This window comes from Semicossyphus pulcher, unplaced genomic scaffold, assembly GCF_022749685.1.
Source record: "Semicossyphus pulcher isolate SPU_LCO1_2020_fin unplaced genomic scaffold, fSemPul1.0.p SCAF_25, whole genome shotgun sequence".
NCBI classification, from domain to species: domain Eukaryota; kingdom Metazoa; phylum Chordata; class Actinopteri; order Labriformes; family Labridae; genus Semicossyphus; species Semicossyphus pulcher.
In genome coordinates, this window is record NW_027211699.1 from 200,029 (window position 1) to 213,124 (window position 13,096).

The window sequence follows — 13,096 nt, forward strand, 5'->3', positions numbered from 1 at the left end:
CACCATCCTGGGTGGTCATGTTGATTGTTTTCCAACCACATTATCGGGCGTGGTGTGTCATGTCAGAGAGGGTTTAGGATCACACGGATGGAGGCAGCTGTGAGCGAGGTGTTAAATCCTCTGCTGGACTGAACTTTTTCTATTTTAAAATCGCGCCGGCTGCCCGGCTCGGGCGCGCCGCCTGCACTGCAACGCCTCCAATGAAGAATCATCCCTTTGCATCGTCGTCCCATCTTTGTAATTACACATGAGGAATGAGAGGAGACATCTGCGTGCCAGCACTTTGAGGAGAGAGGGAAGGAGACAACAAAGGGCAGCTCCTCACAAAGGCTTTCCAATTTGTGGCTCGCAGCTGTTTCTCTTCAGAGAGATCGCTGAAAGTGTTTCACAATCCAAAGCGCTGATTTCTTTGCGGCGCTGATTGGAGCCCCGTTTTGGCAAACGATGGCACTTTTTCCTCGTGGTTAAAATGTGTTGACTGTGTCTGAGCTTGTCCTCCATCAGCAGGTGTTTAGGCGGAGATGATAAGAGACCGATTACTTAGGGAGGACAGGTGTACTAGCTGTACACACACTCGCACACAACTGCTGTCATTGCACAGGGGTCTATCTCTGCATGTATTGACACAAGTGTTAGAAGCTAGGTGCATGTTCCTGTGTACAAATATTGGGCAGTTTGTGTTTGCTTGTCTCCTCATTTCCCCTCCATTATTCCAGACTTTTCGCTGCATATGCTGCACAGGATTGGAAACTAAATGAGTCTAATGGATCCGCGAGGCATGCCACTGCGACCCGTAAATTAAGTCCCACAGATGTGCTTCTGTAGATTAATCATCACGCTCATGGGCAATTATTCTCGCTGCGTCGCTGTGGCACGAGGCTGATTTGAAACAATTACAGCCCAGGTTGGACGAAATTAGCTCGTTCATTTTCCCGCGGCCGCCGCTGATCGAGACCGAGGCCGGTTTTAAAAAGCGGCGCAAGGGGTAATTGGTTTTTAACACCACCGCAACCTTCAGCTAACCTTTCCACCTCCACGTGGACCTCACAGGGTTAAATATCGTTTTGCTGATATTAGCGAGGATTTTGTTAGCATATGTAGCTAATTAAAATGTCCTTTCTTTTGCTGTGTATATTACAGATTGTGATTTATGCTTTCTCACTGCGCCAGCCTTCACAGCTGGGGGACTTTTATTACCACAGAGCCGGAGCTCTCTTCTAACTGCGTTTCTGTTGCTCAAATAATTTAAGAGCTGTCTCCCAATTCCCTGCTATGTGTTAAAAAGTCCACCGAAAAAAAAATGGCCCTACAGCTAGGACTTAAAAAGAACAGGAAAGCGTCGCCTTTTTATATCCAGAACACATTTCCATTAAGAAGTTTTAATTGGCTGTAGACACACGCCTGAAAGTGGGATTCAAATTAAGTGTGTAATAAGAAAAGTGTAAAACAAAGATCTTAAAAAGAGGAAATTAAAAAATCAGGTGGAATTGGAAGCAGACGATGAAGACAAGAATCTGCTCTAGAAGGCAGTTCACTGGATCGCTGTGAATACAACTCGCTTACCAGGCGCTCCTTTGCATAACAATGACTGTAATAATACACAAGTGATGTACAGTACCATCCTCTCTGCGAGCAAGTGCCGCTTATATAAATAAAGGGAATGTTCTCCTCAGCATCTCGGAGAATAGTTGCAGCTGGGTAAATGAACCATTAATTGTAAAGAGCTTTTCACCGCTGAGCAAGGACGGAGAAGTAGTTCCACTACGCGGCTACGACTTCACTTTCATTTCACATCCGTCACAGCCTCGTAACCACCTTTTATGTCATCCTCTCGGCGTCTGCAGGAGTGTTTTCATCTCGCGCTCCTCTCATCTCATCAGCTGACGAGTTAAAATTAGAAAGCAACCTCTGTCTGCCGCTTGTTTTCTCTCTCCTGTTCACCACGTCCCGCAAAAGTCTTTGAGGATCCAACCGGGCCCGGCTCGCCCGGCATATCTAATCAATTTATAATGAGATGTCACAGTTGGCGTGATGTCTGAGTGACGCTTGGTTGACCAGCCTGATATTTATTCATGTAAAAAAACCATGTCGCACTTAATGCCACTTCCACAAATGACTCAATTTGCTGAGGAAATGAACCTCATCTGAGTTCCTGTCAATCCTGCAGAATTCCCAAGCCCGGCTTTTTGCTTGTGTGTGTGTGTGTGTGTGTGTGCATTGACCAGCTTTGAATTAGTTTATATTTAGGGCCCAAGCACTAAATGGTGCAAGGACCTATTGAAATGCACATCAGGCGGCCTAAAGGTGCTCCAAAACTCATCAAACTCAGGGTGCGTATCCGTATTGGTGGAAATTTCCCATGAATGGCTGTGGCAAAACAGCTCACCCTCTGCATTCAGTTACTCTCACCTAGATGTATGAAATTTGGTAGGCGTATGCATCATGTTAAGACCTACAAAAAAGCCTCTTACATCCACACCCCAAACCCAACAGGAAGTCGGCCATTTTGGTTTTATTTTCTCGCTGCATCACACCCAGACGTGCAAAGATGCGAGGGCCCGCTCATCACAGCTTGCAGCACTTTTTGATATGCACAGCAAGATGATAATTCCAGTGATGAGGCAGATGTTTAATCTGTTTGTCATATTTTATCTTCAATCATTTCCCACTTTCTCTGCATTGTCTGTCGTATAGAAGTTCATTATGTTTTTACCTCGAGGGAGAGGCCCAACAGCCGTCATTATCTCTGCTAAGCAAACAGGCAGGATTAGGAAAGCTGCTCACACACAGGCCAAAAATAATACTTCCTCTCAGGTTTTTCTTTCTTTCTTTGCTGTTTATCATATCGTTGAAGTTCTGAGTACAGTTTCAGAGCGATGGCTGACCATCGGCATCATCTGCACAGATGGATGTGTTTGATATTTCCCTCCTCCGCCTCCTCCTTCCTGTGCAGCATCAGGGCTCAGCGGTATCTCTGCTGCCTGCCCGTGGCCCTCGCTGCCTCGCAGGGCCTCGCAGGGCCTCGCAGAGGGGGAGCTGAGCAATTTGTTTCTGGATGGCTCCGGGCTTATCGTCTCCGCTTGACAGATGGGCCTCGCCTCTGCTCAGGTTGGGTTCGGGTAGCGACGCGCCACTCGCTGCTCGCCTGACAGAACTCATTATAGACTCTCGCCGGGAGAAGAAGCATCTCCACGAGGTCCTGTTACCGGCGTCAGACTGCCACGACTCACTGCTGAGCCAAACATGCTGCTGAAGACTGCTGGTTCGAGGTCAAATATTTAGGAATTATTCATTCAGAACTCTGAGAATCCAGTAGTTTCTCATGTTTCTTATATTTTCATATCTAAAAAGCTGCTTTTAATCTGATCATTTAAAAGGATAACAGCAGTAGTGTAATAGTGATTTCAGGGTCGCACTGACGTCACCACTCTCGTCGTTCGCTTCTCTTCATAATTCAAATTGATCCTTAACCTTGATGTTTGTCGGTAACGCACAGAGGTGGATATCTCTCTGTGATGAGGCAGAGTCGCTGCAGAAGCCAGAGGCTGTTTATTGATCTTACTTAAACTTCAATGTCAGGTCGTTTTTTATTCATCGGCTGTAGATTACCCTCTGTATACCTTTATCATGACCTGCCTGAGGTCTGAACCTGCTTATAAATCTCCTGCATACTTATCTCATACTTCTCCTCATTATGTGACTTATGAAGCACTCAAACAACCCGAGTGATGTCAGTTCTATCCGAGGCAGCTGCAGAGCAGAAGCTCCACCGAGGACAGATTACGTCCACAGAGGAGTAGCGGCTTCAGTGTCTGATGTTGTATAATTCCACTAAAGTTGCATGAGACAGAAAAGTTATGAAGTCATCTCGCTTCCTGAGAGTCTATTTTCAGTGGTGGGTCAAACTGTGCTTAGCCTTGCATATAATCAGGCCACATGGAGCAGCCTGCCACCTCCTGCGATCCAGGGAGAAGAAGGGAAAGGAGGGCAGAACATGTGAGAGATTTAAGGAGCAGATTGGCTTAAAGTAGGAGAGGAAGCGCTGAGATTAGATATAATCCTAATAAGGAAAATCTTCATAACCTTTATTATACAATATGTTTCATCATCCCTGCTAACTCTTCTCCCGTCACGTGGACACACAAACGCTGGAGCTCTGTCCTGCTCTCCACATATTTACAGCACAAACTGTATCCGCCTGCTGCACACACATCGGGAAAAACAAACCGTCGTGTGCGCACGCAGTCATCAACGTCCACACTCCACTACACAATTTTAGTCGCAGTGCAGCCGACATGGCAGCGACCCAGAAAAAAAAGAACGAAAATGTGATTCAAATGAGCGACTTTAAAGGCTTCGGGGTAAGGTGAGGTAATGGCAGACGGAGAGGAGAGAGGATAACATCAGAGGGGGGTGGAAAATGTTGTATTGCATGCCCGAAGAGTTTACATTTCTCGGCTGAAACAGAAAATTGGCTTTCAGACGTAAAAAAAAAAAAATCATGCATTTTATTTTTGCCACTTTCCAGGTCTCGAATAAATCTGAATGCATCACGATGACATCATTCGTGCCCGTTTCATGCAACCGAACTAATCAAATATGGCTTAATTGAGGGCTAATTTGAGTTCTCACATCTCTGCTCTGGTTCGTCTAATCAGCACAGTAACATCCAATCTGAAACCCGGGTGTGCAGATTATCATCATACTTGCAGGGGGAGTGGAGAATAGACGAGGGGGGAGGAACGGCTGGGGACGAAGAGGACTTAAAAGTGTCTTGTCTTTAATTAAAACTGATTGTGGTTAATGTTCTCCGTCCAGGCTATAATGGTTCCCACGGTGGCCCTCACACCACCTCCTGATCAAGCGGGAGCTAATTGGCTGTTAAGAGTCACTTTTCTCTCCCTCCCTCCCTCTCTCCCTCCCTTACTCTTTGTCTCTCTCGGTGGAGTACATTTGGACATCCAGAGGCAGCGCAATGTCATTTCATGCCCTCGAATGGCCGTGAGACTCTAATACACCATGAGGCCAATTTACAGTTTCCAGGCACGGCGCATGTGGGGAAGCCATTTGTATGCATAGCAAGTCTCGGTTGTTTCATACCTCGCTTGAAAGGAAGACTCTGTTGGTCGGCTTATTGTGAAGAAACAGCTCTGGTTTAATGTTTATAAAGAGACTTGTTGTAAACTCTTCCTGTCCTGTCAGATCGGCTCCCATCGGCCTTGGGTTGGATTGATTGGCGGCAGGGGAATGGTGAAACAGTGTGGCAACAGTGTGTCAGATTCACAATAAGCATCGTGTTACGGGCTGAGCGTGTGCGTGCCGGGACTCGTGCTAACATATGAGCACTGTGCTAAACATCATCACAAAGAGAGGCTGTAATGTGTTCCTGGCAGCTGACAAAAGAACGGTCCACTTGGTGCGGAGTCATTTAGCCGCCACTTAGCGCTCATCATTTCACTGGTCAGCAATTTCCCTCGCAAATCCCCCGTTCAACACGTTCAAGTTGAGACGTGAAGACATTCATTATCACAGCTGGGTAATAAGATCAGAGGCCCGGTGGCGAAGGTCTAAGTGACAGTCCAACTGTTACCCAGCAGGCGGTCGTGGCTGCGCGGCAGAGATGTGCTGCTTAATGCCCCTAAACTCTGCACAAATCAACAAAGACAATAGCTCAAAGAGAAATAAACCAGAGACGAAGAGCTCATCCATCTCTGGTCTGTTCTCTTAAACTGTTTTTACTCAAAGGGTTTCATCATGCTTTCTGTCTGACAGGGAAACTGCATCATAAAAGTCATTCTTTCTCTGCTGCGGTCGATGAAGGACGCAGAAGCAGGACAGTCTTGTACATTATTTTCCCTCAATATGCAGCAGTTTGCAAAGTCAAGAGCGTCCTCGGGGGTTAACGGGGAGCAGTGCTAGCAGCAGTACAGTGTCCTTTGTTTTCAGTCTCTGTGGGCTGAGTGTTTGCTCATACTGGAGACAATCACAGCGTGTGCAGCCGACCTGAAAAGGCCAAAAAGTCCTCCAAGTTAGATTTGTTATTTTTCTATTCCCTCCAGAATGACTGAAGGAGAAGTCTTTGGATCTGATCTCTACGGTGGCTGACAAGGGCAAACGAAAATCAACAGACCAAACGTTTTCCATGAGGAGAATTAAAAATTGTGTTACATAAACTGCAGACACGCTGCAAATGCAGGCATGATGCAAAGGCAGAAACACACAAACCCAGATTTTTTTGTATCTGAATACTGAATTGGAGTCTGTAGGCAGGGACGTGGACTTTTACGACAGCAGGAGAAACAGTCCGTGAGGAGAGCAAAAGCAGGCAGAACGTAATGCGGCGTAATGACATCCCGACTCCCATCAGCGTCATCTGACAACAATTTAGCTTCTTAATAATCTCTATAAACAGACATCTGCATGCTAACAGCTAACAATCTGTTCTAGATCTAAAATTCAACTTGAGTCAAATTCCTTTGATGCTGTGTCATCATCAGAGTTTAGATATCCTGACTTCCTCAAATGCATCACAAATTATCCATCCGGCCTGTTCTTCCTGCATACACCGCAGCCTGTTGATATGTGATTGGTCAATATGACTCGGACTACAAGCGTGCAGAAACGGACACCAGAACAAACAAGTAAAAGTTTACTTCTCCTTGAGGACAGACCTGACAAGCTTCATTTTTACTTTTTACAAATCTGCATGTTTAGCAGAGCGCAGCCTCTGTGCAAGTTAGCCCGAGTGCAACCTCCGTGTAAGTTAGCCAGAGTGCAGCCTCTGTGTAAGTTAGCCCGAGTGCAGCCTCTGTGTAAGTTAGCCCGAGTGCAACCTCCGTGTAAGTTAGCCAGAGTGCAGCCTCTGTGTAAGTTAGCCAGAGTGCAGCCTCTGTGTAAGTTAGCCCGAGTGCAACCTCTGTGTAAGTTAGCCAGAGTGCAACCTCTGTGTAAGTTAGCCAGAGTGCAGTCTCTGTGTAAGTTAGCCCGAGTGCAACCTCTGTGTAAGTTAGCCAGAGTGCAACCTCTGTGTAAGTTAGCCAGAGTGCAGTCTCTGTGTAAGTTAGCTAGTGAAACTGAGACTCACCACAAACCTCGATTTAATGAACCTTGAATGACACCGTTTATCGTATTGCTCCACTTTTAATCTGAACACACGGTCGCTTCTCAAGTTGCTAACTGGACTGTGAACAATGCAGTATGCGGAAAAGGAAGTCTTGGCTGGAAGTCGTTTAGCGCTAACTGCTGGCTAAACCAGACAAGCCCGACATGTTTATTGTTGTCCCAAGAGGCTGTATCGTCGTCAGACTTTAGCTGATTGGTTCCAAGATTGTCCCAGTGGAAATCGTTAAGGCCTTGGCAGCGTGTTTGCCCTTGTCAGCCACCGTAGATCTGTGCCATTTTTAAAAACACTGTTAAAAAATATTAAATTTTACAATGTGACAATGCTAGCTTAAGGTTTAGTCAGTCACAAAGATGAGGTAATTTGGGATAAAATGAGTACTTTGTAACCATGGTTACTATAATAAACTCATGGGTAAGAAACGGGAACGATGGTGGTGAAGGTTAAAAGAACACAATGTTGACTTGTGGTTGCAAACATCCATCTCCCATATAAAAGTCATCCACCCTCCACCTTTCTCTCACTGTGTCTCAGGCCGCTGCGGGACTTTCTCACTTGAACATAGACATGTTGATTTCGGCTGCTTTCTTGTTGTTCTTCTTGGTAAGAGACTCTTGAAACAGCACCTGTTTTAAGCAGGTTCATCCAAGACAAAATTACAGGCTGCCTTTGAGAGGCGAGACAGCTACAGGCAGAAGGAAAAAGAAGGTTGAGATCCACTCACCCCAACTCCGAGACCCCGCTGTGCCAGCATCTATCCCACATAATTACACCGGGACACAAATAGAAAGGCAGTTTTCTCTCTCCTTTTCTCTTTCCTGTGCCGCTCAGCAGCAGTTTGCAGGGAGGCGCAGAGCACGGGGGCGGAGCGGGGGTATTTAGATGTGAGAAAAGGCAATTTGTCAAAAACCTTGGGGAGCACTGGAGTGATGACAAGAGAATAGCAGCAAAAGGACTAAAGGGTTGAACAGTTAATTCTGTGATAGCAGAAGAGGAATGAGGAGGGATGGCTCTGTATGTTTGCATGCGTTCGTTGGAATCCATTATTTTCTCAGATGAGCGAGAAGAAAATAATTGAAAAATAGACGTAAAGATTGCACGGCTCGGGAGCAGCGCACAAACATACACATGGCGGAGTAGATGCGATGTGACTGTGGCTGTTGTGTAACCAAGCCCAGTGAGTCATGAGAGGGAGGAATGCGTTGTTGTGATGGTTGGAGGAGGAGGAGGCCAGCCCGGGGAAGGACTGGCAGAGACAGTCACATCCGTTAGCACAGTCATCTGGGAGAGAGAGGAAGAGGCCGGACATTTGGTTTCAGGCCTCCGCTCATCTGGCTGTCTGGACCTCGGACCACAAGCGAGGCGGAAATAAACATGAGCATGGACGCAGACTGAACTGTGGACAGAGAGAACATATGTGCACACAAGCAAACATGTACATATGTGCAGACACACGCGCACACACGCAACATTAAATGAGTGGAAAATGACGCAGTGTGATAGAAGGAGGTTATCAGGGGCTGCAGGCTGGAGTGAGACAGCCTCACACACACACACACACACACACACACACACACACACACGCAAACACATAGAAAGAAATGTGCTTGAACACTCAAAAAAGTATGTTTGCTTTAAAGTGTCCATCGACTTCCCCCTCTCGCCGGGAGCTATTTGTTATCAGACGTTCATAGGCACTTCTGTTTGTATAGTTTGTGTGCTTCCCTGTGATACTTGTCTAATACATGTGAGCCAAACACACACACACACACACTCCTTCGCTCGCTGTCGTACACGCCTGGATCCAGTCTGTGCGTCCGTGGCAGCGTTATCATCCAAAGAGGCAAACAGCCAGCCCCTGATTTAATAAGCTGCCTAGGGAGCCACAGAGAGGTGGGGAAGCACTATCAGCTGATAACTGTCCTCCTCTGATAGCCCTGCCAAGAGAAGACTCAGCTTCTCTCCGTTTTTTTTTCTCCTCTCAGTGTGTTTGTGTGTGCGAGCAATCCCCCGCCGGCTGCTGCCCACGTGTCTGTAGGCTACGTCCGTCCTGTGCTGCATCTCTCTGGGTGTCAGACAGACAGCAGAGGAGAGCCCACACATGGCAAAGGCAGAGCCGAGCCCAGCACTGAGGAGCATATGCTCAAAGCTTCCAAGCAAACACACACACACAAACACACACACTGCGTCATCGGCTGCCAATCCTGCCAAGGCGTAGAAAGCCACAGGCCACACGACTGACAGATACATTTTTCGCTCTGTTCTGTACTTAACACAGGCCAAACAGCGGCAGCAGCATCATGGCCGACCTTGAACCAAAGCTGAGAATAAAATACTACTTATGCAATAACTCACAACTGTTATTTGTCGGCCGTGTCTGCTTTGCAGCCCTTCTGGAGAACAATAAGTGCAGCAGCGCTTGATCTAATCCGTCTGTGCATTATTAGGATTCATAGTCAGAGAAAGGAGTGTGAGCTGAGATAGTGGATTGGTGAATAATCGGTGTTCATGCTGTAGAGAGTTTGTGTTCTGTTGCAAACTTACAATAATTAAAGTTGGCTTTTTTTAACCACGACCACTGTGTGCATTTTTAAATTAATTAAGCTTATGATTAATAGAAAATCAAAGGTATCAAGTCCATCCATCCATTTTCTATACCGCTTAGCCTGTTCAAGGTCGCGGGGGGGCTGGAGCCTATCCCAGCTGTCATTGGGCGAGAGGCGGGATACACCCTGGACTGATCGCCTGTCTATCACAGGGCTGACACATAAGGGCTTTTTACACTGCCAGATCAAGGCGGGATTATTACGCCTCCGTTACGTTCCGTCTTCTTTGTAGAACGCACAGAGGCGCAACGGTGGGGCGAAGTCGTTCCGCCTCTGAGCCGGCATCGGAGGCACAGAGGCGAAACGCCGTCTATGTAAACAGTGGAGCTGGTGTGTGTGTTTGTTTACACCATTCAAACACCAGTCAAACATTTTGAGACTGTTTCCATGTTTGGAGCTGGATTGAATCTTGCACTGACAGGAGGAAAATGTAGTTCTTTCAAGTCCTTTGTCTTTATTTAAGCTACAGAACCCGATGTGTACGCAACTGGTTATCTGATTTTCAACATTTCAACATCATTTTTTCTGCTCTTTTTGTATCCCGTCCTCCGTCTCTGGAATCTTGTATTCATCATCCACCTTCAGAGGAAGCTGTTTTATGAACAATATTTTCTATTTCTAAATGCTTTTGTTACTACAAGGTCGGTTATAGCTTTTGTTCAGCAGTCTTTGGTGTCTGTTTTCACGCAGAAATATAATCGCTCCACAGAGTAGGAATGTGTTGCCATGATAGGCAGACTCTGTGGTGGCCACGGTGACCTGCAGCTGACACCGATGATTGATCCTGGTGCTGGGATAAGTGCCTGCGCACCGGTGAGCACACCGGTCCACTGAAACGCAGCCAGGCGGAAAATTAGAAATCTCTTCATCCCTGGTCCATTTGAAATCCGATATCTCCCATCTTCCCCTCGCACTGGCACCTTCTCCCAGCCAATAAATCAGTAATTAAATGATGTGTTTCTTTGTATGTGTGTGTGTGTATGTACATGAGGGCAGGTGCATGTCCTTGGGGGATCAGCGCGGGCAATTGGGGTGATGGGAGTATTCAGTCTCCTGCAGAACTGCCCATCCCCCAAACGCACATGCTCACCTTCTATTGTGTGCATAAACACAGAAACACGCACTTACAAACACAGTAATGTCCCAGATAGAAGCACAGACTCGTAATCTAAATGCTGCACACACATTTGAGTGTACGGTGTGGTGGAGGTGTAACTCTGCCTCAGGTAACACATAAATCAAAGTCAGGCCTCCTCTGAGCGAGCGCCTGACCTCCTGGAAACCATAAGTGCAGTTTTACTCCTACAATCACGCTGGGACAGAAATGATCCCCTCATGTGAACACTTCCTGTCGTTTCCTGACTTGTAACATCTATCTCTTTGTGTCGTCCAGGTACGTCGGCCCAGGGCAGCCCCCTCCTGGCTTCCCTCCCTGTCCCAGGACGGCCTCTGCAGCCTCAGCTCAACCTCAAACACCTCCTGCCCTTCAGACTTAATGGGTCGTCTCCGCTCAGCCTCTTCCCCAACTTTAACACGGTGAGTGCAACAAGCAATTTCAACAACAATAGATGTCTCTAGCAGAGCTGAGGTAGCCTGTAACTAGTACAGTGCCTTATTAGATCCATTAGAAATATCATGTGAAGAGATGAGTCATATCAAAGCAGAGAAATATTCTGTTCACTCTTTGGAACCTTTTTTTAAGCTCTAGAACAAAATGTCATTTTACAGTTTGTCTTGTCTTTACCTTAGCTTTAAAGGGCCAGTTCGCCGATTTTCAACCTCAGACCTATCATGCCATTATGGCAGCAAGAAATTAAATTTGGCTCTGTGCCTTTGGAGGACGAAATGTGCTTCTCTAATGGGACCTAGACTAAGTAAAACGTGTCATCTTGCGGAGGCCAGGGAGCTTGCTAGACTACACTCCCTCAATCTAGGACGCCCGCCTCCGATGTCATGTCTCATTCAAAAACGTCAGGTTTGAAATGTAGACTGCAGACCTGAAGATCTGTTAGACGATCCACCGGTATATTCTCGTCGTGTTTTGGTACCGCTCTGAGCCATTGCCTGCAATGTAAGCGGTAGTATTTCACTCCAGCGTCTCTCGCTGGGCCGTTCCTTCCAGAGGAAGGGGCGCAATGCACGCTGGGTGTTGTAGGAATGTAGAACGGGCGAAACCACGAGCTGTTTGTACAACTTTCTCCACAGCTATGGCGCCAATTTCAAGTGTTATTGCTTCTGTCAATTACAGAGAACACCAGCTTTGACTGACAGTGGATTGCTCCTTTCAGTAGAGGCCTTACCTTACATTTGGCCTGCTAATCTTAATTCAAGCAGTGCTGCACCTCTCAGATTGGCTGATGCCACCTCAGAATCAGCACCTTTGCAGATGACACCCTTATTAATTTGTCTCAAACGTCAGCACCAACCTGTCAGGTATTTCTCCCCCCTTGGCTCTGTATGCTTACCTTGCCTCAGTGCCTGGAATTAAAAGCCTGTTTCTTTGATCCTTTACCTACCAGCACTACACCCATTGTCGTGTTGTGTGGGTGTGTGTGTATGTGTGCAAGCACTTCAGCCGTCTTTGATCCTAGTTTTACATTCTGTGTGTGTGTGTGTGTGTGTGTGTGTGCACACTGTGAAACCATCTCCAGTTCTGTGGTGTGTAAATGAAACATAAGCCAGCGCTTTCTATCCAGCACGCACTTTACACCTTTTTCAAACCAAGCGGATAAAAGTAGGATGAGAGGGAGAGAGAGAGGGGGAGTGGGGCCACACAGACGTCTGGCTGGTTGCTTGTTACACTGGAGGACATGTGTGAGGGGGTGGATGAGACATAAACGAGCGCTGTATGATATGTATACGTACAAGTGGGGGGTCTTCAACCTGCGATGTGAAAAGTGCAGTTTGTTCGTTTGCTCTGCCACCCACTGCTTCGGGTGGTGGCGTCTCCTATACCCACGTATGGAGGGGTTGAGTGTGCTGGAAACAGTCATTCCTCTGACACCCTCGTGTATTTATATTAGTGGTAGGCAGCAGGGCAGGTCTCTGGTCAGCGTTTTGCTTATGTTTCAGATGGGAAATTGCTTTTTCTATTCCTCAAACCCACGTCTGTGGCTCGAGCATTTATGGCACCTGATAGAAAATAATTTACGGAAACCACAGAAACATATTTCACAGTTTAAAGCAGTGTTTTAGTTTTGGGCGTACGGCTTCAGTAGTCATGTCAGAAGAAGAAAAAAGCCGTGGATTATTAATGACTGAGTAAGCTGGTGCACAGGAAATCATATTTACAGAGTTGCAATGATATTCAGTCAGCCTTTGTTAAATAGAAAACAACTCGCAGTAGGAAGTGGAATCTACCACAACCAGA

At 46.7% G+C, this 13,096-nt stretch overlaps 1 protein-coding gene across 1 annotated transcript in view; it reads left to right on the plus strand.

The window, feature by feature from the left end:
- Positions 1-13,096, plus strand: part of znf385c (zinc finger protein 385C) — a 51,465-nt gene that overhangs the window by 15,583 nt on the left and 22,786 nt on the right. Inside the window, exon 2 of the mRNA XM_069676258.1 lies at positions 11,120-11,262. Within this exon, the coding sequence (XP_069532359.1) occupies positions 11,120-11,262 (143 nt within the window). The remainder of the gene's footprint in view (positions 1-11,119; positions 11,263-13,096) is intronic.